Here is a 27348-nt window from a genome sequence, read left to right as displayed (position 1 = left end):
AATACTTTCACCATAATTTGACAATATCTAATCTCTCCAAGTACTCTATCCATTTTTTATGATTATCCCTGCTTCTCTCTGCTAACATTTACTCCAGGATAGGGAAGGGGATATAAAATTGAATATAGCAAATAATCCATTTAAGAATTGATCCCTATTATTTTTTTTAAAAAAGCTTTTAGAAGTACCAGCTGAAGAAAGAAGGAAAAATTAAGAGCAAATCTCTTCAAACCAGAAAAAGAAGAAAATTCAGTTTCAGCTGAAACACTGAACGTGATCCTTCAAATCATTCGCTACGTGAATTGCCCCATTGACTCTAACGGGGCTACTTGCGTGAGTAAGGATGTGCTCATAACTACTACTAAATCCTTGTGTGTCCAGACTCAGAAAGACCACCACAACTATCCCCTGAAAAGGCCCAATGCCAAGGAGAGGGGCAGCCCTCGCAAATTTTTATCTATCAGATTGCAGCAAATGACAGCTAACAGCCTCTAATCCATCTATCCCTTCACAGGTGTTCTATCCCTAATAACTGCTGCTCCTGCTGCCTCCACTTCCTGTCTCCCCACAGTCCTATCACCTATGATCATAAAATCCTTCACCTGGCTGCCTTTTCAACTGACCTCCCTGATCTCCATGACTGCCTCCAACTTGTATTGTTCTTTCTAAATCCTCTCCCATGAATGAAGAGTCCTAGATAACAGTATGTGCTGACTGAATCTAGAGGGGAGCTAGAGGGACCTAATGGTGGACAAATCCATCAGCAACAGCCCACCAAGGTGGGCTGCCTGCAGCAATACTAGTTTATTTTACGGCACAGGAGGGGAGTCTCTGCTAGCAGAGAAGGGCTGCTGAGCTGGGGCGCGATGGAAAGTGCATATTTATTGAAGGAAGTTTGCACACGAGCGAGTATGATGCTGAGACTTTTGGAAAAGGAAGTCTGAAAAGGAACTTGGTGAGTGGCATGGGCAAATGCTCCTGTCAACAGCAAATGCCAATCTGAATGGAAAGGTTCAAACTATTCAATATGCAAGATCGGGACTAAAATACTATCCAAGTGTAATTACTTATTATTTCCTCACTAAAGAAGGAAAAAAAATAGTCTGAAGGCCTCAAAAGAAAACAGATGCATTGTTCACTCAGTGTTCTAAGACTTTATTTTCTCCACAAATTAAACAAATAAATTGACAATGAGTTCTTAAAACAGCAGTCATAAAACTACTACCTATCAATTGGAATTTAATTCACCGGTGATGTAACTCCATTGACTTCAGTGAAGTTACACAGGGATGAAGTGGTCCATCATTAAGATTATTAAAGCTTTAATGCTGTTCTTGGCACTACATAAGAAGCAAAAGCCATATTCCTGCCCCAAAGAACTTACAGTCTGAACAAGACAGAAAAATCAAAAACACAATTACATTAGGAGTCCCAGATGACAGTGTTAACAGAATCATTTGTTCCTTTGTTGTTTTTGTTTCAACAAAAGGCTGCTGGCATTTTTATTGGCATTGACTAGTGACTGTGGGCTATGCAGAACAAATAAAGTTTCAAGGAAAAGTTGTGTGTGCAAAGAAGGTCCCTGAAACCTGGGCTAGGGAAGGAGTTTTAGGTGTCCAGGAAAGCATGGATTAAAGGCATATAGGTAAGTGGGGGGGGGGGGTACAGTTCTCTCCGGCAGAGTGAAGGAAACAAGATGGGAGCCAAGACTTACACCAGCTGGATTTGTTCAGAGCCCCACATGTAAGATGAGAAGGGTGATGTCATGCAGATGATGAAGGAAGCTAATGAAGCAACTAAGGAGGAAATATCAGGCAAGGGAAACTATTTTAGCTCCTGTGATCTGGACTGCTAGGGAGCAAGATGGGATTGTGGTCAATCGGTAAGGAGGAGGAGGAGGAAGTAATCAGGTGTTCCATCAAGTAAAACTCGAGAGTCCAGTTTAACAGAGGGTTAAATTAAAAGGAGGGCAGTTCTTGTGGGGAGGGGAAAACACACACAAAATTAAATACCCTACACTGGTTTCAAATATAAAACGCACACAGAAACAAACATCTGACACACTGATTTTAGTACATACAAGTATGTGTCTTGTTACATCTCTAAATGATAAAACAAATAAAAGGCCTAACCATACAAACACTTACTACAATAATGTTTATCACTATATTGAAGTCAGTGGGACTCCTTATGCTGTGAGTAGGTCTGAAGTTAGGAAATGCCAACATCAGTTTCCCCAAGGACTATGGAGATGCATTCTTGGAATGTATTTGACATACCAATCAAGTATTTTCAATTACCATCAGTTCTAGCCTCATGTGCTTGTTCACAGTATTTATGAAATTCTGTTTATAGAAACAAGCACTACTGAAATTTAGTGAGAACAAGGCATTAATTTGGAAAAAAAATGATTTTTACAGTTACAAATAAGAGTAACAAAACAAGATTTTTTCCACACAACTGGGATAGCTTATGATCACAATTATATCTGTGTAAATCCATAGTAACGCTTGCAGCAGTGTAACTAAAATCAGAATCTAAGCTACACAGATTACAATACTATCCACCGTTAGATTGCCAATAAAGTTATTTCCTTTGCAAATTTAGGGACCAATCCTGTCAGGTATTGAGTGTCCTCAACTTAAATGGAAGTTGAGGGTGCTCAAGATATTGTAGGACTGGGCCCTTCATCCTTATTTAGTTACCTACAATAGGTATATAAACTAAAACAAAATTCTTGTTTGCTAAAGTTGTGCATTTTATGCAGCATCACAATAAATGTCAAACCCTTTATGTTTTATTTCATATATCTGCAGCATTGCACTAATTCATGCACACTCATGCTGATGCATCTGCATGAAGCTTCTCATGAACGTTGCAAGCTTCTGAACATCTTCTATTGTCACAGCATTATATAAAGAGGCACGTATTCCTCCCACAGATCTGAATTAAGAGCAAAAAACAGTTACTTTTGTACATATCAGTAAAGGTGTGCTTACCATTAACTACACACAGCTATCTTCCCCTCCATATATGGGGGATAATTCAAATTCATGGGAATGAGGGTATATCTACACTACGGGATTATTCCGATTTTACATAAACCGGTTTTGTAAAACAGATTGTATAAAGTCGAGTGCACGCGGCCACACTAAGCACATTAATTCGGTGGTGTGTGTCCATGTACCGAGCCTAGCATCGATTTCTGGAGCATTGCACTGTGGGTAGCTATCCTGTAGCTATCCCATAGTTCCTGCAGTCTCCCCCACCCATTGCAATTTTGGGTTGAAATCCCTATGCATGATGGTGCAAAACCAGTTTCGCGGGTGATTCTGGGTAAATGTCACTCAATCCTTCCTCCGTGAAAGCAACGGCAAACAATCATTTCGAGCCCTTTTTCCCTGTATTACCCTGGCAGACGCCATAGCATGGCAACCATGAAGCCTGTTTTGCCTTTTGTCACTGTATGTGTACTGGATGCTGCTGACAGACACGGCACTGCAGTGCTACACAGCAGCATTCACTTCCCTTTGCAAGGTAGCAGAGACGGTTACCATCTGTATTGCACCGTCTGCCATGTCATTGTAAATTGGCGATGAGATAATGGTTATCAGTCGTTCTGTACCATCTGCTGCTGTCATGGGTGCTTCTGGCTGGCCTCACTGAGGTCGGCCGGGGGCACATGGACAAAAATGGGAATGACTCCCCAGGTCATTCCCTTCTTTATGTTTTGTCTAAAAATAGAGTCAGTCCTGCCTAGAATATGGGGCAAGTGTACTAGAGAACCAGAGAGCACAGCCACTCCGTGTCAGAGCCCCAGAGATCTCACAGAAATGATGAGCTGCATGCCATTCTAGGGGGTGCCCCTGCAACAACCCCACCCGTTGCTTCCCTCCTCCCTCAACCCTCCTGGGCTACCGTGGCAGTATCCCCCCATTTGTGTGATGAAGTAATAAAGAATGCAGGAATAAGAAACACTGACTTTTTAGTGAGATAAAGTGAGGGGGAGGAAGCCTCCAGCTGCTATAATAGTCCAGGCAGGACATTAAAGGGTGGCGAGGGAGAGGAGCCCAGCCTCCCACGGCTATGATAGTCCAGGCATTACAGAATCTTTTCTTTAGATAGGAAACGGGAGAGGGGCTGATAGAGCTCAGCCTCCAGTTGCCATGATGAGGATGGTTACCAGCCGTTCTGTACCATCTGCCAGGGATGACCGGGAGTCATTCCCATTTTTACCCAGGCGCCCCTGGCAGACCTCACCAAGGCCAGCCAGAAGCACTCATGGGAAGATTATGGTTTTCCACCATTTTGTACCATCTGCCATCAGGAAAAGAAGGGGAGGGGAGGCTGCTGTTCAGCGCCGCAGCACCGCGTCTACCAGCAGCATGAAGTAGACATACGGAGACACTGAAAAATGGCAAGAAACGATTTTTTCCCTTTTCTTTCACGGGAGGGAGGCGGGGGTAAATTGACAAGATATACTCTGAACAACCCCGGACAATGTTTTTGATCCTTCAGGCACTGGGAGCTCAGCCAAGAATGCAAACGCTTTTCGGAGACTGTGGGGACTGTGGGATAGCTGGAGTCCTCCGTACCCCCTCCCTCCCTCCATGAGCGTCCATTTCATTCTTTGGCTTTCCGTTACGCTTGTCACGCAGCACTGTGCTGAGTCCCTGCTGTGGCCTCTTTCTATCATAGCCTGGAGATTTTTTCAAATGCTTTGTCATTTCGTCTTCTGGAACGGAGCTCTGATAGAACATATTTGTCTCCCCATACAGAGATCAGATCCAGTATCTCCCGTACGGTCCATGCTGGAGCGCTTTTTGGATTTGAGACTGCATCGCCACCCGTGCTGATCAGAGCTCCACGCTGGGCAAACAGGAAATGAAATTCAGAAGTTCGCGGGGCTTTTCCTGTCTACCTGGCCAGTGCATCCGAGTTCAGATTGCTTTCCAGAGCAGTCACAATGGTGCACTGTGGGATACCGCCCGGAGGCCAATACCGTCGATTTGCAGCCACACTAACCCTAATTCGACATGGCAATACCGATTTCAGCGCTACTCCTCTCGTCAGTGAGGAGTACAGAAACCAGTTTAAAGAGCCCTTTATATCGATATAAAGGGCCTCGCTGTGTGGACGGGTGCAGGGTTAAAATCAGTTTAACGCTGCTAAATTCGGTTTAAACGTGTAGTGTACACCAGGCCTGAGAGGCGACATTCCAATTTTTAAACTGTCCACGCAGCTTCCTTTGATGTCAATGGAAGCCAAGTATCTATTTTAGCTACTTATATGGCCTCCATTATCCTAGTGTTTAAGCAACTTTACAATCTTTAATGTATTTAATCTCAACACTCCTATGAGATACAGAAGTGCTATTAACGCCATTTGAGAGACAGGGAACTAAGAAACAGAAAGATTACATGAATTGCTCAAAGTCACACAGAAAAGTCTCTGGTGATGCTGGAAACTGAACGCAGGCTACTCAAGTCCCAGGCTAACCTCTTAATCTTCCTCTCCTAAGCATGTACATAAGAACGGCCATAATGGGTCAGATCAAAGATCCATCCAGCCAGTATCCTGTCCTCCGACAGTGGCCAATGGCAGCTGCCCCAAAGGGAATGAACAGACAGGTTATCATCAAGTGATCTGTGCCCTGTTACCCAATTCCAGCTTCTGGCAAACAGAGGCTAGGGGCACCATTCCTGCCCATCCATAGCCATTGATGGACCTATCTTCCATGAATCTGTCTAGCTCCCTTTTGAACCCCGTTATAGTACTGGCCTTCACAACACCCTCTGGCAAGGAGTTCCACAGGTTGACAGTGCATTGTGTGAAAAAATACTTGTGTGTTTTAAACCTGTTACCTATTAATTTGATTTGGCAGCCCCTTGTTCTTGTATTATGAAAAGGCATAAATAACACTTCCTGATTTACTTTCTCTATACCACTCATGATTTTATAGACCTCTATCATATTCCCCCTTAGTCGCCTCTTTTCCAAGTTGAAAACTCCCAGTCTTATTAACCTCTCTTTGTATGGAAGCCGTCCTGTACCCCTGATCATTTTCCGAACCTTTTCCAATATATATCTTTTGTGAGATGGGGCGACCACATCTGCACACAGTAGTCAAGATGTGGGCATACCACTGATATATATAGAGGCAATATGATATTTTGTGCCTTATTATCTATCCATTTCTTAATAATTCCCAACAGTCTGTTGACATTTTTGACCGCCACTATACATTGAGTGGATGATTTTAGAGAACTATCCACAATGACACCACTCAAGAAAGATCTTGGAAACAGGTAATTTAGACCCCATCATTGTATATGTATAGTTAGGATTATGTTTTCCAATGTGCATTACTTTGCATTTATCAACACTGAATTTCATCTGCCATTTTGTTGCCCAGTCACCCAGTTTTGTGAGATTCTTTTGCAGCTCTTCACAGTCTGCCTGGGACTTACCTATCTTAAGTAGTTTCGTATCATCCACAAATTTTGCCACCTCACTCTTTACCCCCTTTTCCAGATATTAATAAACTATGTTAAATAAGACTGGGCCCAGTACAGATCCCTAGGCAAATCACTATTTATCTCTCTCCATTCTGAAAACTGACCAATCCATGAGAGAACCTTCCCTCTTATCCCAGGACTGCTTATTTTGCTTAAGAGCCTTTGGTGAGGGATCTTATCAAAGGCTTTCTGAAAAGCTAAATACACTATATCCATTGGATCTCCTTTGTCCACATGCTTGTTGACCCTCTCAAAGAATTCTAGTAGATTGGTGAGGCATGATTTCCCTTTACAAAAGCCATGTTGACTATTTCCCCAATAAATTATGTTCATCTATGTGTCTGACAATTTTGTTCTTTACGATAGTTTCAACCAATTTGCCCGGTACTGAAGTGAGGCTTACTGGCTTGTAGTTGTCAGGGTCACCTCTGGAGCCCTTTTTAAAAATTGGCATCACATTAGCTATCCTCCAGTCATTTGGTACAGAAGCTGATTTAAATGATAGGTTACAGATGACAGTTAGTAGTCCTGCAATTTCACATTTGAGTTCCTTCAGAACTCTTGGGTGTATACCATCAGGTCCTGGAGACTTATTACTGTCTAGTTTATCAATTTGTTCTAAAATCTCCTCTAATGACACCTCAATTTGGGACAGTTCCTCACATCTGTCACCCAAAAAGACTAGCTCAGGTTTGGGAATCTCCCTCACATCCTCAACAGTGAAGACTGGTGCAAAGAATTCATTTAATTTCTCTGCAATGGCCTTATCTTTGAAAGCCCCTTTAGCATCCGATCGTCCAGTGGCCCCACTGGTTATATAGCAGGCTTCCTGCTTCTGATGTATTTTTAAAAATGGCTATTACTTTTGGAGTCTTTGGCTAGCTGTTCTTCAAATTCTTTTTTGGTCTTTCTAATAATATTTTTACACTTCATTTGCCAGAGTTTATACTCTTTTCTATTTTCCTCATTCGGATTTATCTTTCACTTTTTAAAAGGATGCCTTTTTCCCTTCTCACTGCTTCTTTTACTTTGTTGTTTAACCACGGTGGCTCTTCTTTAGTTTTCTTACTATGTTTTTTAAATTGGGGTTTACATTTAAGTTGACCCTCTATTATGGTGTCTTTAAAAAGTTTCCATGGAGCTTGCAAGGATTTTACTTTTGGTACTGTACCTTTTAATTTCTTTTTCATTAACCTCTTCGTTTTTGTGTAGTTCCCCTTTCTGAAATTAAATGCTACAGTGTTGGGCCACTGTGGAGTTTTCCCCGCCACAGAGATGTTAAATTTAATTATATTATGGTCACTATTACCAAGCGGTCCAGCTATATTCACCTCGTGGACCTGATCCTGTTCTCCCCTTAGGACTAAATCAAGAATTGCCTCTCCTCTTATGAGTTCCAGGCCTAGCTGCTCCAAGCAGCAGTCATTTAAGGTACCAAGAAACTTTATCTCAGCATCCCTTCCTGAGGTGATATGTACCCAGTCCATATGGGGATAGTTGAAATCCCCCATTATTGAGTTTTTTATTTTAATAGCCTCTCTAATCTCCCTGAACATTTCAGAGTGGTCAGGTGGTCTGCAATATAGCCCTGCTGCTATATTCTTATTTTTCAAGCATGGAATTACTATCCATAGAGATTCTATAGTACAATTTAGCCTTACATGGAGTTTACCAAAAACTTTGGGCTGCATTCCCAAGCAACCCGACTCCAAGAAGACCCAGTCCCTGTGCGCTGGGGGCCGCTACCAGCCTCACACCATCCACCGGCACCTCTTAACAGTTTCACGGCCTCTTGCTCCTCCGCGCCTGTTGGCTTTCCCCTAGCCCTTAGTTTAAAAACTGTTCTACGACCTTTTTAATTTTAAGCGCCAGCAATCTGGTTCCGTTTTGGTATAGGTAGAGCCCATCCTTCCTGTATAGGCTTCCCCGCTCCCAAAAGCTTCCCCAGTTTCTATTAATTCTAACCTCCTCCTCCCTACACCATCGTCTCATCCACACATTGAGACCCTGCAGTTCTGCCTGTCTAACTGGCCCTGCGTGTAGAACTAGAAGCATTTCAGAGAATGCTACCATGGAGGTCCTGGACTTCAATCTCCTACCTAGCAGCCTAAATTTGGCCTCCAGGACCTCTCTCCTATCCTTCCCCATGTCATTGGTACCTACATGTACCACCACCACCAGCTCCTCCCCAGCACTACACATAAGTCTATCTAGAGGTCTTGAGAGATCCGCAACCTTTGCACCAGGCAGGCAAGTCACCATGCGGTTCTCCCAATTGTTGCAAACCCAGCTATCAAGGTTTCTAATGATCGAATCACCCATTACTAATACCTGTCTCTTCCTAATAACTGGAGTTCCCTCCCCTAGAGAAGTATCCTCAGTGCAAGATACCACAACATCATCTGGGAGGAGGGTCCCAACTATGGGATCGTTTCCTTCTGCTCCAGTTGGATGTTCTCCTTCCAAGGCTTTCATCCTCCTCACCAGCACAGACGCTGTCAGACCGGGGTTGGGACCATTCTACTGTGTCCCAGAAAGTCTCATTTATATACCTCCATGTCTCCCTTAGCTCCTCCAGCTCAGCCACCCTGGTCTCCAGAGTCCGTACATGGTCTCTGAGGGCCAGGAGCTCCTTGCACCAAATGCAAACATACGCCACCAGCCCATAGGGCAGGTAAGCATACATGCTGCATTTGTTGCAACAAACTGGATAGCTCCCACTCTGTTGCTGGACTTCTACATCCAATACAACCCTTTTGCCCAGCATGCTGCCTGAATAACCAGACTGGGAAGAACTGCCAAAGGACTTAGATGGTGAGAACAGGGAGGAAGTTTTCCCTACCTTCCATGCCCAAAGAAGCAGCAGCTCCTATTACAACCTCAGGACTGCCAGTCCCAATACTCCCACTCAGATGATAGTGCTGCTATAGTACTGGGGGAGAATGGCAACCATTTTGCCTCATTTTGCACAGGGACCTAAAAAACTTATAACAAATGAATTCATCCCGGGCTTGTACTTACCGATGTCCTTTCAGAGAGATCATATTCAATTCCACAGCTTTATCAAGGAATTTCTTTTCCAACACTTCATCACCCTTAATATTGCCAATGCGGAACGGAACATTCATTCTGCTTCGGCTCTTTTTCTCCACAGGGCATCTGAAAAATATAATTATTACATTTTGTCCTTAATCTATGTTCTTTTTTAATCCATCTATGGAAGTTATAATGGATGTATTTGCCTGAGTAATCACGTTTGCATTTGTCTTCAAGCTGAAGAAATGATTGGTCACCACAGCCATACATTTTATGTGCGTCACAAAATGTTTCTCGGGATTGAGCCTGTTCTCACTGAAGTCAATGGGGGAAGGCGGGGGGAGTGGGGGGAGAGACTCACTTTTACTTCAATGGAGCAGACTTAAGCCTCAGTCACTATACTGCCAATGAGATGGATAGGCTGAAAGCATCAGATACTACAAAGAGGCTATATATCTTTTCCATATGAAGGCTGCAAACAAACAATTTTCATTGAAAATCCCCCTCTAACTTTCTCCTATCATAACTAACTTGGAAAACTGGTTAAATCTGAGAATCTCTAGTTTTATCCTGAAGGCAAAATATTTCTGCAGAATTTGAATAATATTCGCCAGCCAGTTTGCTACTTATTAAACTATCAACTTTTGTCTAACATTGGGTCCCTTCAGCTCATAAATAACTAGTAACCCTCCAAATCTGCCATAATGTTAAATTTCCTTGAAAAACACTTTCAGATGTATTTGATGAACATTAGCAAGTTATTTTTTAGGCCTGATCTTCCTCCCATTCATTCCAAAGGGAGTTTCTAGACATTGATTTCTGTAAAAAGTAGGATTCAGCATTATGGGTGAGTATGAGCATGTCACTCACTGATCCCTGGATGAAAGGACAGAGGAGAGTTTAGCACCATTTCTAGACTGTACAAAGAGTTGGTGTGAAGAAGAGACTGGGGTGGGGGAGCACATACTGCATCTTGTTAGACTATTAAAGCCCATTTTGGCATGTGTATTTTGAATCAGCCAAAGTACTTTCAGGGACATCGGCTATCTATACCAAATGTAGGTTATAGCATAAAAGCTTCTGCCCATGCATTCCTTACGGTGCAGAGATGGACTGCTTTTTCCTAGGTACTGAATTTTATGTTTAGACGAGAGCTCTTCATATGCTTCCGCAATTGAGCTGTACAGGCTAAGATTTTAATAACTTCCCATCCCATTGCAACAGATTCAGATTCATCCTTGGACATTGACCAGAGAAAAGGAGTTTAAGGTAATGCTTGTGCTCATTAACTCCCCTCCCACTGCCCATGATTTTAGCATTTGGAAAAAGTTTTAGCAGCACTCTTAATGTTTTAGTTTCAAAACCAAGACAAGTTATTGCAACTTACACATAGAATCCATTAGATTTGTCAATAATGTCATAAATCATTTGTGATTTGATTGAACTCTGTTTATCCATAGCTGGAGCCCCACCATTGTTCTTTATCCATTCCAGGACCAAACTCATGATATAGATACTGAGGAAACAAAAGAAAACATTATGAAGTTATATTATTGAAAAAAATAGAAAAAAGTAATAGTCAGGTTTCATTCTGAAAATTTCTCAACAATTAAGTGGAGATATATTATTGTTTTTAATAACTTACACATTTAGCATCTGGACCACGTTCCCAATAATGACAACTTCAAATCAGGTGAAACTTCTGGGCCTAACTGGAGTAACTGTTAACTTCATAAGCGACAAGTCTGCTGGATGTAACCTAGTTCCTAGTGGAGTTCTCCATAAAATAATTGCACCACCTATTGACAGATGCTGTAGTCTTTACCAGGGCATGACTCCCATAGACTTCATTTGGGCATTTTGCCTCTGTAAGGACTGCAGAACTGAGACTAACTAGCAATTTCAGTAGAGAAATCTCAGGGAGACCCAGGACTGGAACAGCAGATGGTGTTTTAAACCCAGTGCTATTACACTGACAAAGCTCTGTGGATGTTCTTGCATTGTACCTGCCTGCTTTATGCCAGAAATCTAGTCTTATTTTCATGACCATAAAACATACGTCCATGACCCCATTGCCATCTAAAAAGTTATTTTTCACAACAAACAATTATCCTTGTGGTAACAATAAATATTTTATATTTATTAATTCCAATTCAAATCCTAAGCACAGAGTTGGAAGCCAGTTGATTTGTAGCCATGTGAAATCAAGAGTCTCAAAGCCAGTTACTCAGTATTATGTAAAAATCTCCAAAGTCTTTTGCCTTCTGCTTTGGCTACAAAACTCTGCTTGTTCAAGTTCAGGCACTTCCCACGACTACACCACTTTACATAAACTGTTCACAAGTTTTCATGGCATATTTCCAAAATGTTTGCTTTTACTAATCCTTCTGTTACAGTTTCCAAGGAAGTTCTTAGACAACATTACCCTACAAATCTCTCTTATAGATCAACCAAGAGATTGTTTTAACATCACTACCTTTAATTTCCCCTTGGATGCTAAATCTTTAAACACTTCAGAAACACATTGTGGAAGGAGAGAGGTTATGGACTCCCTGTTATAAATTAATACAGCAGCTTATGACTTTGAGGGCTCAGCCCTGCAATCTTCATGACAGCAAAGTGTCATTTATCCCTATGCAGAGGTCTATGCATCACCTGAACTCTATTTTGAAGATTTAAGTGGTGTATAGCCTTTCCACTGGCCGACTGCATAGGGATAAATTTTGCAAATAGCTCATACTTACCCAAGTCTGTGGGGCAACTTAGGCAAGTAAGGTTTGGAGGTCTGAGCCCTAAGTGATGCTCTTAAACCAGTCAGGAAGAGAAAATCCCCTACCCTTCTGCCATGCCAGTCAAAAGGACTTGGAGAAGCTTTAAATATAAAATAAATCCTTGGAACTGAGAAATGAGATTTCTCCAGCAAATTTGCTATTAATTTTAGCAGAGGAGCTTAGTGTCAGAAAGTCAAGACTCTTAGTGTCAATAGGTTAAGACTATCAGCATCACATTAATTTAATTCAATGTTCTGCTAAGTGGCTCATGCAAATTCAGTTAATATTATTTCCTGCCTATTTGCCAGCTAGCCCTAGAACAGAATAGGGAGAGGCAGAAGGAAAGGAAAGAAGCTTTGCCATTTCCTTACAGAACAGAACAGGCATCCTAAAACCAAGCCAAACACATCTGTATCCTGCCAAAATTTAGGTCAGTATTAAACACTGATTCTGGAACATCCTCCAAAGTGGTTCCACTGGCATGAAGTAAAACCTGGCCAAGTACTGGGTGGGAAGAAGGAAGAGACTTTGGATCAAAGTGACTGCATTTCCCACTCCAATTGATGTTATTAATGGATATGCAGTTATAGCTGAAAAGGCACTTATATTGGTGATAATTTGTTTCTAATGACTGAAATTTCTCAGTGTTCTTTTCAGCCCAGAAATGAATTTTTGTTTGCATCTCAAATGTGGAATCAGCACTGTTGAGTTCAAAGGTATGGTGAGTTTTTTGTTTGTCAAATGGAAACACTTTTGCATTTGAAAAACCATGAATGGCTTGGATTTAAAACTTGGCATGTCCAAATACATAGTATTCAGTACAGAATGTGGACTTTGGCAAGCAGGAAAATAAGTGGTTACAAAATAAAGGTTTTTATTCAGCCAGTAAAAAACAGCCTACTAAGCATACACAGCACACACAGTTAAGTAAACAGGGAGAGCAAACATGTAAATACATGTACAAAGACCTTTATATTGACAAGGTCAACCCCTCCTCCTCCCCTGAACAGCCTGTCCAACTTTTAAGAGGACTTCAGGAGGGACTCAGCAGGAGGTGCCATCTTTGGGCCCCAGTACCACCAGTTTCAAATGTGCATGCTCCATAGGGTGCAATGTACTTTGGAGTACAAAGCACCGGAGCCGGAGTCTGAAACGAACGTACAGTCTCTAGATTTAGTGCTCCATTAATAAATATAAATATAAAAAGTCATATTTCATTTCAGTGATTCACATTAAGTTACAGTGCTCACATCACTGGTAACTTGACCCACTGCACATATATACTAAGTTAAGGCATTAAGGTAGACCCCAAATACAAGGATTATCATGCCTATGATATATACTGAATGTTTGATACGGCCCAATCCTATTTATGCTGCAAACAATGCTGAAATTCCTGACGTGGAAAAAAAAAACAAGCCATAAAATTTTATTAGTGTAAGTTTTGAACCAAAGAATTTTGATCTTAAAAAGTTGTGTACTCTTTCCAAAGTTTCCCAGAAAACAGTATTCCGCGGTACAGGGCATACACTTTTTTTAAAGTGAGTTCTGGATTAGAACAATGGTTGTATTTTATTAAATCACCTTTATATTGCACAAACTGTACAGGAAATGCTTCCAATCCCACTGAAGTCAATATAAAAGTTTTACTATAGATGAGGCAGGATTGGGCCTACATGTCTTTTGAATCTTCCACTAGCAAAGCCTGTTTTTGCTACTGTCAGCAGTTCAGCGTCATTATGCAATAGCTGTGGAAGAGCAAGCTGTATCTTCATCTAGTCACAAAACTGCCAGATACATTCTGATTCTATGATCTTGATTGCTGTTGATGATTATGAAGCAGAAAGAAGAGTTTTATTTTTGGATGCCAGATTGATCCTGAAGTGGTAATCGGTGCAAATTTACTATGAAAAGCTCTGACGGAGAATAAATACAAGATCACCAAGATGCTAGTTTTTGGACTCTTGACTACAGTTTCACTTTAACAGCTATTGCAGTAAATGATGTTGCAACAATAGAAAATGTTTTAGGAAAAAGTCATTTAAAAGAATAAGTCTCTGCCATCAACGTTTTCCAGCAACAAAGATACAGAGGGATTCAGTTGTGCAGGATGCACTTTGAAAGGAAGGCTCGAAGTTGTGTTTGCTGAAGGGATCCTCCACACATAGCTACCCTTCTTCCTCCACCCATCATACAGATAAGGGATCAGCCACCTCCACAGTACCATTCCCCACTCCCAGAGGCTACATGGGAAGGAAGGAGGTGCAATGTAGAGGTGAGATATGCATTGTCCCCTCCACCCTGCAGGAGGGTTCACTGCTTGAGGTATTCCATGGGCAGGGAAAGGGGGCCCTGGATGTGCTGTGGAGACAGAAGGTCTAGGTGTAGATGGCTCTGGCCTTCAGTATGTTGCTGGGGATCTGCATGCTCTAGGGTCTGAAATGCTGGCTGCTCTGGCAGTTAAAGGGAAAGTGGAATAAGTCCTGGCCTTTGAGGGAAGGTTTTGTGGGAAACTCCATGCAAGGAACTTTGAGGAGTTTCCAACTCCCTATGTAGGTTTTTTCCCTCTGTGGATATTTGGGCCTTAGGTTTGTCTGCTGAAGATGGCAGCTAAATCAATCTGGACTGACTGACTGACAATAAAGACTAAGGACCAAATTCTCTCCTTGCATCAGCCGAGGCATCACCACTGAATTCACTGGACCTACTTCAATTTAGGGTCAGCACAGAATTTGGCCCTAAAACTGCTATAGCGTGGAATTATCATCTAAAAAGTACATACTGTATAATAACTTCTTTCAACTCCCTCCTTCAACCCTGATTTAAAACACAAGGTTGGGGCTTACAATAGTAGTTCCCTCACTCGAAGTCATAATGATTTGATTTACTGTACTTTATCCTCCAGCCTATTTGTGACCTGGTAACAAAATGTACATTCAGTTTCTGAAACCTTTTCTGACAACAACAGCAGATGCCAGCCTAGTAGTTTGCTGGAGGAACAAGTTACCTGTAGCATGGAGGAGTGTTATATAATGAGCCATTTCCTGCTTGTACTTTATAGTCCAATACTATAGGGCATTCTTTGAGTGCAAACCCCAGCAAATCCTCGCGCACTATTACCACAGTTACTCCAGCACAGCCAACATTCTTCTGGGCACCAGCAAAAATGACACCAAACTTTAACAGAAAGAAAAGGATTTTCTTAGAAGCAATGACTTATTCAGGAATATTATATAGTTATAAGATCTGTCTCTTTATAAATGTCAAGACATATGCAGTGTTATCTGAATGGCTAAGAAAACATACCCCAATTTTTGAGGAGTGGAGGAGGATCATTTTGATTTCAGGGGTCACTTCCAAATTTCAGATAATCAACATTTTCCTTTGTTTACCAGTACTGTAAAAATTAAATATCTTCTTTTATCTGAGGCAGTTCACTTCAAGAACCATCTCACTTTGTCTACCAAGGGTCCATCCAGTAGCCACAAATTATTCTCAGAGAATCCTGTCTCCATCTGTTAGTACCCCAAAACAATTTGCTTGAAAACACACAGCAGCATTTTCAACAAACCCCCACTGGTCCAGAACTGGCACCCTATAATCTCTAGCTACTCAAAGGGAAGTAAAGGAATGGAGACTCAGTGAAACCCAAATAGGAGATAAACTATTTGACCCTACTTTCCCCTGGCACAAGTTGCAATGGACAGTCCGATGCCTATGTTTCACTATAAGTGAAAAAGTGCACAAATCAATAACACTTCATACTTCCATAGTGCCTTTCATGCAAGAATATCAAAGCATTTGAGAAATACTGGTAAGTGTCATATCCCTGTTTCACAGAGAGAGAAACTGATACACAGAGATTAAATGACTTGACTATGGTAAAGACTAAGATTTTTGTCATGGTTATTTTTAGTAAAAGTCAGGGACAGGTCAACAGCAATCAAAAAGATTTCATGGAAACCATGCCCTATCTGACTTTTGCTGCTGCAGCTCCATGATTTCCCCTGCCACCATGATGACTGGGAACTCTGGGGTTCCCCCTCTGCCCAGAGCAGCTGGAAGCTGACGGGCATGCAGGGGGGCTGGACTTGCACCCACAGTGGCTGGGAGCTGCAGGGTGACCATATTTCCCATAGAGAAAACGGGAGACCCCAGTCCTTTGCCCTAGGCGTCTCCCTTTCCCCTGTGTGAGGCTGTTGCCCATCCCAGGAAGCCTGAGGTGGGCCCCCTCCAGGGCCTGTCACCTGTCCCTGGAAACTTGCAAGGGGGCCCCTGTCACTGGAACCCTGCCAGGGCCCTGATGGCTGCCAGCTCCAGTTCTACAGTTCCAGGGGCTGATGCAAAGAATGTCATAGAGGTCTCTGGAAGTCATGGAGTCCATGACCTCCATGACAAACGTAGCCTTAACTATGGTCATACAGCTTGTCCATGGCAGAGTCAGGGGTAGAATCCAGAAGTCCCGAAACCTCGTCCCCTGCTGTAACCACTTGAAGGAAAAGCTAATACTCAAGAGCCTTCAGAATCGCTTACAACAATATAAACAACTATCTATCTTAGAGGATTCTTAGTGTAAGGCCATGATTGTCTCTCTTTTAATGTGGTGAACAGTGCTGAGCACTCACACGGCACTAAACATAAAATCTGATGTGTCCAATTCTTAGTGAACAAGATAGCACATTAGAAACACAATATTCAGACTGAAGTGCCTAATTCCTTATAAAAAGTACCTAAAAAAAAGGAGGCCTGTGCTCCAACAGCTTCAGTGGGAGTGGAGAATGCTCAACACAGTCCAGCCACCTTTTTGTCTAATCCAAGTTTGAAGATGTTGGACTGCACTTTGTAGAGCAAGCATGTTTGATACTGTACCTTGGAAACATCTACTGGTCTGGACAAGAAATTTGAGGACATATCACACACCAAGGCTGTTCCTTTGACATCAGGTACAAAGTCAAACTCCACACCATGAACAGTCTCATTAGCACAGTAGTAGACATAAGAGGCATCCGATCTGAGATTCCAGCTGCTTGTGTCAGGAATTTCTGATACAAATAATAAGAGGAGAAACAAAGGTTACCGAAAACAGCTAGAATCAGCACTCTGATTTTACTGGTGTGTAACTTTACTTTGGCACTGAACTTTAAATTGCTATTGAGAGTGGTTTTATTACACTAGGTAACAATAGTTTTTGCCAGCAACAAATCAAATTCACCTGTAGTCTAGGTACCAAAAAAAAAAAAGCCTTCTGCCCTGAAAATAAAGAATAATGTACCCATCCCTAAAGCCTCTAGTCTGAAGAAAAAGGAAAAACTCCAATTAACTTTAATGGGTCCAAGAGAGCTCATAACATTATAGACAAAAATTAGGAAACAACAGGATGATGTGAAAGCCACGGCTACACTTGCAGACATAGAGCGCTGAGAGTTAAACCTGTCTTTGGAGAGTGCAGTAGGGAAAGCACTGCAGTCTGTCCACACTGACAGCTGCTTGCACACTGGCGTGGCCACGTTTGCAGCACTTGCAGTGGCACTGGGAGCTGCATTGTGGGCAGCTATCCCAGCATGCAAGTGACTGCAACATGCTTTTCAAATGGCGGGGGGAGGGAGATGGGACGGAGTGTGACAGGGAGCGTGTTGTGTGTATGTGAGGGGAGAGAGAGTGGGTTTTAGGGGAGGGGGGCTAAGAGCATCCAGTTCATCTCCCTGTCAAGACAGGATTGTTCCCCATCACACAGTTTCTAGGGGCTGCTCAGTCTAGTTTTAAAAAGTCCTGAGGGATGGGGCTTCCCTTCCTTCCTCAAAGGAGGATATTGAACAGTCTAATGGCTCACACTGTCAGGCAGAAAGCATAGCTGATGTTGGCAGTTCAAAAAAGGTTAAAACATAAGAACAGCCACACTGGATCAGACCAAAGGTCCATCTAACCCAGTATCCTGTCTACCGACAGTGACCAATGCCAGATGCCCCAGAGGGAGTGAACATAAAGGTTGGGCACTCAAGTGTTTAACTGGTTCTGTTCAGTAACCTCACAATCATTTCTGGAATGGTTCAAATGTGGGAGAATTGTTCTGCTAGAGCAACTTGAAAATCTTGTTAGATGTGACTACCTACAAGATTTTCAGACACAGCAAGCTAAATGTCAACTTACTTGTGTAACTTCCAAGTTTAGGATGAACAATGTTCACTTTGGCATATTTCTCTGCCTCCTTAGCTGCCTTTGCTGACCAAGCTCCAGTAACCACATAATCTGCACATCTTCCTTCTTTCAGTCCAATAAGGTTAAGTGGAACAGCACTGAACTGACCAGACCCACCCCCTTGAAGGAAGATGACTTTGTAGTTTTCTGGAATATTTCTGTGTAAAAGAAGGAAATTAGTTTTCTATTTCAAACAAAATTATGCACAGGACTTAGTACACTCTTTGCTGCTACACTTGCTGAAAAAGTCTTATGAAAGTTATACAAGTTTTAGATAGGGTCATTTCAAAGACATTAAAGCAAAAAGTTAACAGTTTGGTATTGGTTTGATCTAGGTATGAGGAGCCATATCATTGGTCAATACAAAACATTTTAAGATGGTCTCACAAAACATTTTAAGATGCTCATTTCTGACACTAACAATAAACAAAGCCATTCCCTAGTACTAATTTTACAGTAGCATGTATAAACAACAAGTAAGATGGTGTATACGTACAACAGAATTAATGTTCATGAATGGATTTGTTAGTTTCACAGAAAATCATATTTTTCCATTTCTTTTAATATATAATTTCAATGTCAGAAACAATCCGTTTAGAAAAAAGAATGGACTCCTGAAGGCAAAAGATTTACAGATTGGTCTATTGTTACAGTAGATGTATGCTAAAAGTGTAAAATTAATGAGCTTAAAAGTAGAGTTTAACTTTAAGAGACCAAATTTTTAAAACGTGCATGTACAATTGTATCTAACAGGATCGCTGTCGTTTAGGAGGTCTATATCCATGACAGATTGGAGTTTTAAAAACATGCTATTTTGAGTTAATAAAATTGTATAAAAGCATATGAAAAGTTTCTTAACCTAATAAAAACCCTTTAGGCATACTCAGATAAAACAAAAACTAGCAAACGGAAGATCAATTTCAGTGCCAAATTTACATATTTTCTTATCGCCATAGTATCTGAAAAACAGGTGCTTTGATGTGAAGGGCTTTCACGTTAATCATAGTTAAAAATACCCAAAACTTACAGCAATTCACGTAAGAGATTTTCAGCTGTGTTTATAATTTTTGAGAAATCAGATGTCCTATGGCTCATTTCTATAGCGTAGAAAAAAAAAAAGAGAGAGAGAATGTGAAAGAAAACCATAGCACAAACTTGACTTTATAAAACAGCTGGATAAGCAGCAAAGCCTTCTGTAAGCCACTTGTCCCCAATATAAACCACAATGCTTAATATTTTAATAATACTTTGCTCACATAGTTCCCAACTCAGCAAAGCACTTAATCACATTCGTAAGTCCATCCCTAATTCGGCAAGCAGCCACTCCAAAACCCACTAAATTCAATGAGAGCCTTTCCACTGAATTCAATGAGCACTGGATCAAGCTCCAAGACACTAATGCATGCGTTTAAGTGCTTTGCTGAGTCAGAGCATGGTGCCTTTCCGCTGAAGAACATGAACCATACTAAAAAGGCTGGTTATGTATTATTCCCATTTTATAAAAAATAAACTGAGACAGAGACATTAAGGCCCAATTTTTCAAACATGGAAACTTAGCCGAGTAAGGGGCTGGATTTTCAGACGTGACATGCATCTGCAGCTCCAGTTAAGTTTCATCCCACACATGGGTGCACTACACCTCTGAAATTCAGAGCAATTTTTAAGATAACTAAAGATGGCACTGACCATCTAAATTTGAAATCTGGTGCCAGGGATTTGCTTAAGACCTCAAAGCAGACAGTGGCAGAATTTGGATTAAAACCCAGGTCTCCAGCCAGACTCCCAGGCCCATGCTCTAACTCCCTCCCTTTTAATTCTGTTTTTGGTAACAATCCAAGTATATTTTCAGTATAGAGCTGCTCTGTAACCAAAGTGTAGTTTTTAAGAGGCTTCTTTGTTCAATAATCCTGTTGAAGAGCTAAGAATCATTAATAGTAATTCTCATTATCAGACCTGTACTCACTATTTGTAGAAGTATATGACTTATTACAAAATAAGGCCCTGATCCTGTCGAGCAGGACTGCTAAGTGCATTGCATAAACTTTTTCTTTTCTTCCTTTCTTTGTTGTTTGTTTTGCAAGTTTGGGCTCTGAACAATGAAACGGACATGCATATATCACAAAAGACAGCAAACAAGACACCATATTTCCTTCTTAAATATAAACGTGGCTTCATATAAATTTGGAAGATTTATACAATATAGATAAATATAATATAGTGGCATCAAAAAGGCATTTCTTCTCCACTGACAAAATTAATGAACAAACATCTTTTGCAAAGATCCAGAAGCACTAGCTATGATTTGTTGTGTTCCTTGATTCTGGGCCTCAGTGTGGAAGCGATAAAATATAAAATCTCTCTGTCCACATGTCACTTCATAACCTTCTAGTGGATGATTGTATTCTTCTCTACACTAATGTGTAAGCAGATCCTCAGGACTCAGATACCTTCCAGAGGTTAAAGGGGTAAAACTTTAAAAGGAAATGCGACACTTGATTGAAATCTACAGCTCAGAATTTCTTATACTTATTTCATAATCCAGCTAAACTTCTAAACTCCGTAAAACACAGAATAATTTTTAAAAAGCCTTACCAAGTACACTTATACCAAGTCCTTTGTAGTCCACCAATTCTTTTTGTGCTTCTAGCAATACCTATCCCCCCCGCAAAAAAAATAAAAAATAAATCAATTTGTCATCATTGTGTGCCAGTGTTGAAGCATAAACATCCCAACTGCTGCAGATTGTGGCAATGTGACATTTCTCAGTCCATTATAAAAATTACTGAAATTTCAGATACTACTCTAACTTCACCTTATCTACAAGCTTGTCAGATGATGGGATAATCAAATCATGTGCCCAAGGTGAGTCTTCTTCATCTCAAGTCATAGTTCTATGGTTCAGTATCCAGATTATTACAGTGTTTGCATGGTTTTGATGGACCTTTCCACCTCCTTTGTGCTGATTTAACACCACCAAAACTTAGAGCATATATTAGCGCCTTCTATCTGTAGATCATCAATAAAAGCAAACTGGTATTATCTACAGTATACAGATGGGGAAACTGAGGTTGAGAGTTATGACCAGAAGCAAACTTGTGAATTCTGGGTGGCTTACCTGGAGGCAACTTAAAGAGGTTTGATTTTTCAGAGCACGGGTGCTCAACTCTTCCTGATAATCACCTTTCTTTAAAGGTGTCTTCAGTTGGGCACCCAGTAAATAAATAAAACAAAACGATGTGCCCCCAAACAAAAGTCACTGGTCACTTTTGAAAGTCTAGGCCTAAGTGACTTGATGCCCCAGCATGTCCTCTCCTGTTGCTATCATACACCAGTGATCTGCACTCAGGGTCTAACCATTAAACCATGTTGCCCACAAGTGGAATAATTCTTAGCTCACAAAATGAAAATAATATTCTCTCTGTCTCCCCTCAAAGGAGAGTGAAGAACTCAACAAAGAGCTCACCTTGGCAAACATAAGCACATCATTTATGGATTTGCCAAGGAACCATACACTCTGGAGAATTGCAAAAACTAAGTGTGATGCATGACCAGAAAGGGTTATGCATCCTGCAGGATGAATGACTCAAATTCAACCCTTAAAGAAATATGGGGAGATAATGTTGGTGTGTTTGTGTATTTACATATATATTGGTAGGGGTCAACAAAGTAATCAACAGTCCCTGTCTATGCAGTAGTCTGTTAATTCAGAGATCAAAAGAACATCTTAACATTTAAATGAACTGTAAACATACGATGTCTGTATTCATCTCTCTTTTAAATGTATAGCAAATCTGCAAATGTTGGAAAGACGGCAATTGTGTCAGGGGTGGTCAACCTGAGCCTGAGAAGGAGCCAGAATTTACCCGAGTACATTGCCAAAGAAATAAGTCAGCAGCCCCCCCGCATCTGACCCCCACCTACCCACCCCGCTCCCAGCACCTCCCACCCACCAGCAGCCCCACCAATCAGCACCTTCTCCTCCTTCCCCATACCTCCTGATCAGCTGTTTCGTGCTCTGCAGGAGACTCTGGGTGGGAGGAGCAAGGGCATGGCAGGCTCAGGGGACGGGGCAGGAAGAGGTGGCGTGAGGGCAGGGCCTGTGGCAGAGCCAGGGGTTGAGCAGTGAGCACTCCCCGGCACATTGGAAAGCTGGCGCCTGTAGCTCCAGCCCCGGAGTCGGTGCCTATACAAGGAGCTGCATATTAACTTCTGAAGAGCCACATGTGGCTCTGGAGCCACAGGCTGGCCACCCTTGCCTTAAGTTAATCTGTGTGAGTAATTACCGGGTGATGCTTAGGAAATAAGTCTACTTCAAAGTCACCCTGGTTGCCTATTGTTTACCCAGGACTCTATGGTCAAGTGGATGTTAGAACATTGTATAAAAACCCTTGGGTCCTGATCCTGTCATCTCAGATCTGCTTATGCTTCATTAGGGGAAGTTTGAGTCCTCAGACTGAGATCCCAGTTAAGCCGATACACCCTGAATATGATATTTGGACATTCAACTATGACCTATGGGCTAAATTCTAAAAGAACTCTTTGCAACTACAAAGCTCACCATCTCTGCTATGAATCAGAACCTCAGTAATTGAACTCATGTCTATGAATGTTGATCTTTTAACCATGCTCTCTTCTTCTTTAATAAATTTTACTTTAGTTAATAAGAATTTGCCATAAGTGTGTATTTGGGTACCATCTGGAATATTCATTAACCTGGGAGGTAATGCGTTCGATCCTTTGGGATTGGTAGAACCTTTTCTTTTGTATATGATGAAATAAGATTTTCAGAATCCCTCATCAATCTTGACTTGGCTATCTGGGTGGAGGACTGAGGCTGGGTTACTTTAAGGGAAACGTGTTGTTGGGTTCTAGGCAACCAGTGAGGAGGTAAAAAAGCTGTTTGTGCTGGCTTGGTAAATCTAGAGAATTGGAATATCCGCCAGCTTTGGGGATTGTCTGCCTCATTCTTTGCAGTTCACCCTAATTGACTGACCTCAGCTGGCTCCCCTGGGATCCCTGTCACACTAAGCAAACTGCCTTCCCAATAAGAAATCTGCATGACCTGTTGAGGGTACCAGGTGGTCACCACCTGACTGATCTGGAAAGAGTGTCACTTTTGATAGCTGCAGACTGTGAACTTTGGACTAGTGGACAGCACATGCAGATTGGCTCAGGAAGAAAAAAATTATCAAAACAAGCAAGATACAAAACAGTGTTATGTATTAGTAACATTGTTTCGGGGAAATTTGTAATTAAAAGGGAGGGAGGGAGGGAGATTACTTTTACAAAAGAATATGCTTCTTCCTCTCTCACATAAATGATCCCCCTCTCCCAAGTCTTAAAACAAAATGTGCAAAAGTCAACAGCTCCTGGCATTCCTTTGTTTCGATGGCAGTTTGGGGAATGCAAGGAAAGCAGGATTAGACCCTACTAAAACTGAAGTGAAACACTCCATTGTAAGAGTATTGCAATTTCCAAATAAGAGGGGCAAAAACAAACTAACGAATTGTAGAGCCTGATTCTGTCCTCCTTCGCTCACAAAAATCGTCCTTAGTCATACAAGTAATCCCATATAGTCACATGACTACTAATACTTCGCAATTAAATGACTGCAGGATTAAACATTAGAGCAGCACCAATGAAAGAGTGCTTTCCTGGCTAAATGCTCTGTTAGAAAAGACAAGTTTATTTGCAATATAACCTACAAAATATTTCCAGAGAATTCATTAGATGCCGCTCCATAGACTCCTGACTTTGAGAAACAGCAGCAGCTACGTACCAAGAATGTGTTAGAACAAATCCAGACACAAAACTCCAAAAAACAAAAAATGCTGACAGTACGTAACCATTGTGTGGAAAATTGGAAACTTTAAATTAAAGCATGAGCCACTCCTCCACCCAGATGTAATTGGATAACAGATAGCTGCTGATGCAACTTTCCAAAGGATTGAGTCTATACTTTAGACCAGGGGTTGGCAACCTTTCAGAAGTCACGTGCAAGTCTTCATTTATTCACTCTAATTTAAGGTTTTGCATGCCAGTAATACATTTTAACATTTTTAGAAGGTCTCTTTCTATAAGTCTATAATATATAACTAAACTATTGTTGTATGTAAAGTAAATAAGGTTTTTAAAATGTTTAAGAAGCTTCATTTAAAATTAAACTAAAATGCAGAGACATCCCCCCCGGACCGGTGGCCAGGACCCAGACAGTCTGAGTGCCACTGAAAATCAGCTCGCGTGCTGCCTTCGGCACTCATGCCATAGGCTGCCTACCCCTGCTTTAGACATTATCATATTTTCCATATAAAAGCAATTAAAGACTGCTCCTTCACTTAGCTTGAGCTTTAATTTGCTGTAGTTACACTAACGAATCTGCAAATACTTACCTCCCATACTGAAGTGGTGTATCCAACAATTAACTACAAATGTATCAGTTTTTGCAGTTAGGAGAACTAGATTACTTTGACCTTTTCTTTTCCCCAGTAGTAAGGGCAAGTTTTATTTCTAGAAAGAAAACTCATTGGTGTGTTAATAGTATGCTTTTTTTTTTAAGCTTAATTTTTCAGTCTGCAGATCTGTAATGACAATAACCAAATTGGCACCCACCCCTTTTTGCAAAACTGCAATATGCCACAAAAAACTGACAGTGAGAATTACCTAACATGCCAATGAGTTATACCTGAAAGCAATGCACTATGTCTCTAGCCTTGGAACAAAATTAATTACAGATGACCAACATGCTTCAGGTTTAGCAGCTGAGGGAAGAGGACTAGTAGCTACCCACTTGGGTTAACAGTAAAACAAGTCACTTGCAATGCAGGCATTGCTTTGTACTGGAGCGAGCAGCCCGAGAGGGGCGCTCTCCCTTAACCACAGTCTGAGTTTCAGGAGAAAGATCCCTGGGTTCAAACTAGAGTTTGACCTATCACAGCCCCTGGTAACACTGACCCCCGGCAGGTCTCCGAGCCTGCATCTGCGGTGCCGAGCTGAGGATACTTTTAACAGGAGAAGCAGCCGGCCAGCCAGCACACCCGCAGATTTCTCTGGCTTCAGCCGCAACCAGCCTCTGCTTTACCCATTTCAATCCTTACCCCTCCCTTTCCCCCCAGGGCGCACCGCGTCCCCAGGCCCGCGCTGAGCGATCGGCGGCGGTGCGGGGGACAGGGGGCTGCCAGCCTGAATCATCCCCAACCCAATTCCAGACGAGCCGGATTTACCCCCGTGCTAAACGCCGCTGAGTCCGTCTCCCCCCGAGCGCTCCCGCTGCAAAGCGTCTTGTTCCATTCCCGGGGGCGGCCGTGCAGGGGGGGGGGCTGCTTTCCTCCCCCGCGCAAACTCCGGTTCCCAGAGCAAGCCGGGTCCGCGCCGCCCCGCGCCAGGCTACCGCAATTCCCGCAGCCGCGGACCCGCGGGTACTCACCGAGCGCGGCAGCTTAGCGGGCCCCGCGCCGAAGTTAACCACCTGCCTCTTCGCGTCCATGGTCGAAAGATGCTGCTCCGGCCGCCCGCGGGCCCAGCCAGAGCACAGGGCAATAATCACACTCAGCGGCCTGACTTCCTATTGGCCCCTGTCACACGTTTCTGTTTATACCCATGCTCCGATTGGCCGCTAGGATGCAGGTAGCGCAATCATTGGCCCAGTGGCCACGAGCCCGCAGCGTGATCGCCCCCCCCTCCCCCAAATGCAAGGTAGAGCCGAGATTGCGACATTCTGCCGCCGTAAACTGGAGGCGGCGAGGAGGCTGCCTGGGACAGCGCTCTGCGAGTCGGTGCTAGCCCTAGTCATGCTCCCCTGCATGCCGCCCCTTTCTATTGGCTGCTCCAGGGCACCTGCTTCCTTCGCTGGTTCCTGGAGCCGGCCGTGGTCAGGACTCTGGGGGAGCCTCCTTTCTTGGAGCTTACTGTCTCCAGGGCAAGAAGCTTACACAGCTCTGACCTTCCTGGGTCTGACCTCGGAGCATTCAGCATCCCCTTTTCACACCATGCGCTTCCCACAGCAAGTCTGCACAGGCAGGGCTTCTGGAGAAGCCAGAGGGCCCTGCACCCGTCTCTTAACCAGTGTAAAACAGACATAAGAACGGCCCAACCGGGTCAGACCAAAGGTCCATCTAGCCCAGTATCTGTCTACTGACAGTGGCCAATGCCAGGTGCCCCAGAGGGAGTGAAGCTAACAGGCAATGATCAAGTGATCTCTCTCCTGCCATCCATCTCCATCCTCTGATGACCAGAGGCTAGGGACACCATTCTTTACCCTTCCTAGCTAATAGCCATTTATGGACTTAGCCACCATGAATTTATCCAGTTCCCTTTTAAACATTGTTATAGTCCCAGCCTTCACAACCTCCTCGGGTAAGGAGTTCCACAAGTTGATTGTGCACTGCATGAAGAAGAACTTCCTTTTATTTGTTTTAAACCTGCTACCTATTAATTTCATTTGGTGACCCCTAGTTCTTGTATTATGGGAATAAGTAAATAACTTTTCCTTATCCACTTTCTCAACATCACTCATGATTTTATATACCTCTAGCATATCCCCGCTTAGTCTCTTCTTTTCCAAGCTGAAGAGGCCTAACATCTTTAATCGTTCCTCATATGGGACCCTCTCCAAACCCCTAATCATTTTAGTTGCCCTTTTCTGAACCTTTTCTAGTGCTAGAATATCTTTTTTGAGGTGAGGAGACCACATCTGTACGCAGTATTCAAGATGTGGGCATACCATGGATTTATATAAGGGCAATAATATATTCCCAGTCTTATTCTCGATCCCCTTTCTAATAATTCCTAACATCCTGTTTGCTTTTTTGACCACCTTTGTGCACTGCGTG

At 42.4% G+C, this 27348-nt stretch overlaps 1 protein-coding gene across 2 annotated transcripts; it reads right to left on the bottom strand.

The window, feature by feature from the left end:
* Positions 1 to 1143: 1143 nt before the first annotated feature.
* PSAT1 (phosphoserine aminotransferase 1) lies at positions 1144 to 26081 on the bottom strand. 2 transcript variants are annotated; one of them, XM_050944213.1, is made up of 9 exons: positions 25944 to 26081; positions 21113 to 21173; positions 19548 to 19617; positions 18473 to 18678; positions 17195 to 17367; positions 15333 to 15502; positions 10942 to 11070; positions 9540 to 9677; positions 1144 to 2943 (listed from the first exon to the last, which is right to left on the bottom strand). In XM_050944213.1, exons 1-9 carry the CDS (start codon positions 26001 to 26003, stop codon positions 2829 to 2831), a joined length of 1122 nt encoding a protein of 373 aa, XP_050800170.1. In that variant the 5' UTR covers positions 26004 to 26081; the 3' UTR covers positions 1144 to 2828. The 2 variants fall into 2 exon arrangements, with proteins under 2 accessions (XP_050800170.1, XP_050800171.1); XM_050944214.1 differs by lacking the exon at positions 21113 to 21173 and having other exon boundaries at positions 25944 to 26034.
* Between the last annotated feature and the right edge of the window lie 1267 nt (positions 26082 to 27348).

The sequence above is a fragment of the Gopherus flavomarginatus genome, chromosome 3, assembly GCF_025201925.1.
Source record: "Gopherus flavomarginatus isolate rGopFla2 chromosome 3, rGopFla2.mat.asm, whole genome shotgun sequence".
Taxonomy (NCBI): Eukaryota; Metazoa; Chordata; order Testudines; family Testudinidae; genus Gopherus; species Gopherus flavomarginatus.
Note: the sequence above shows the minus strand (reverse complement) of the source record. Positions and strands in the feature narration are given on the sequence as shown.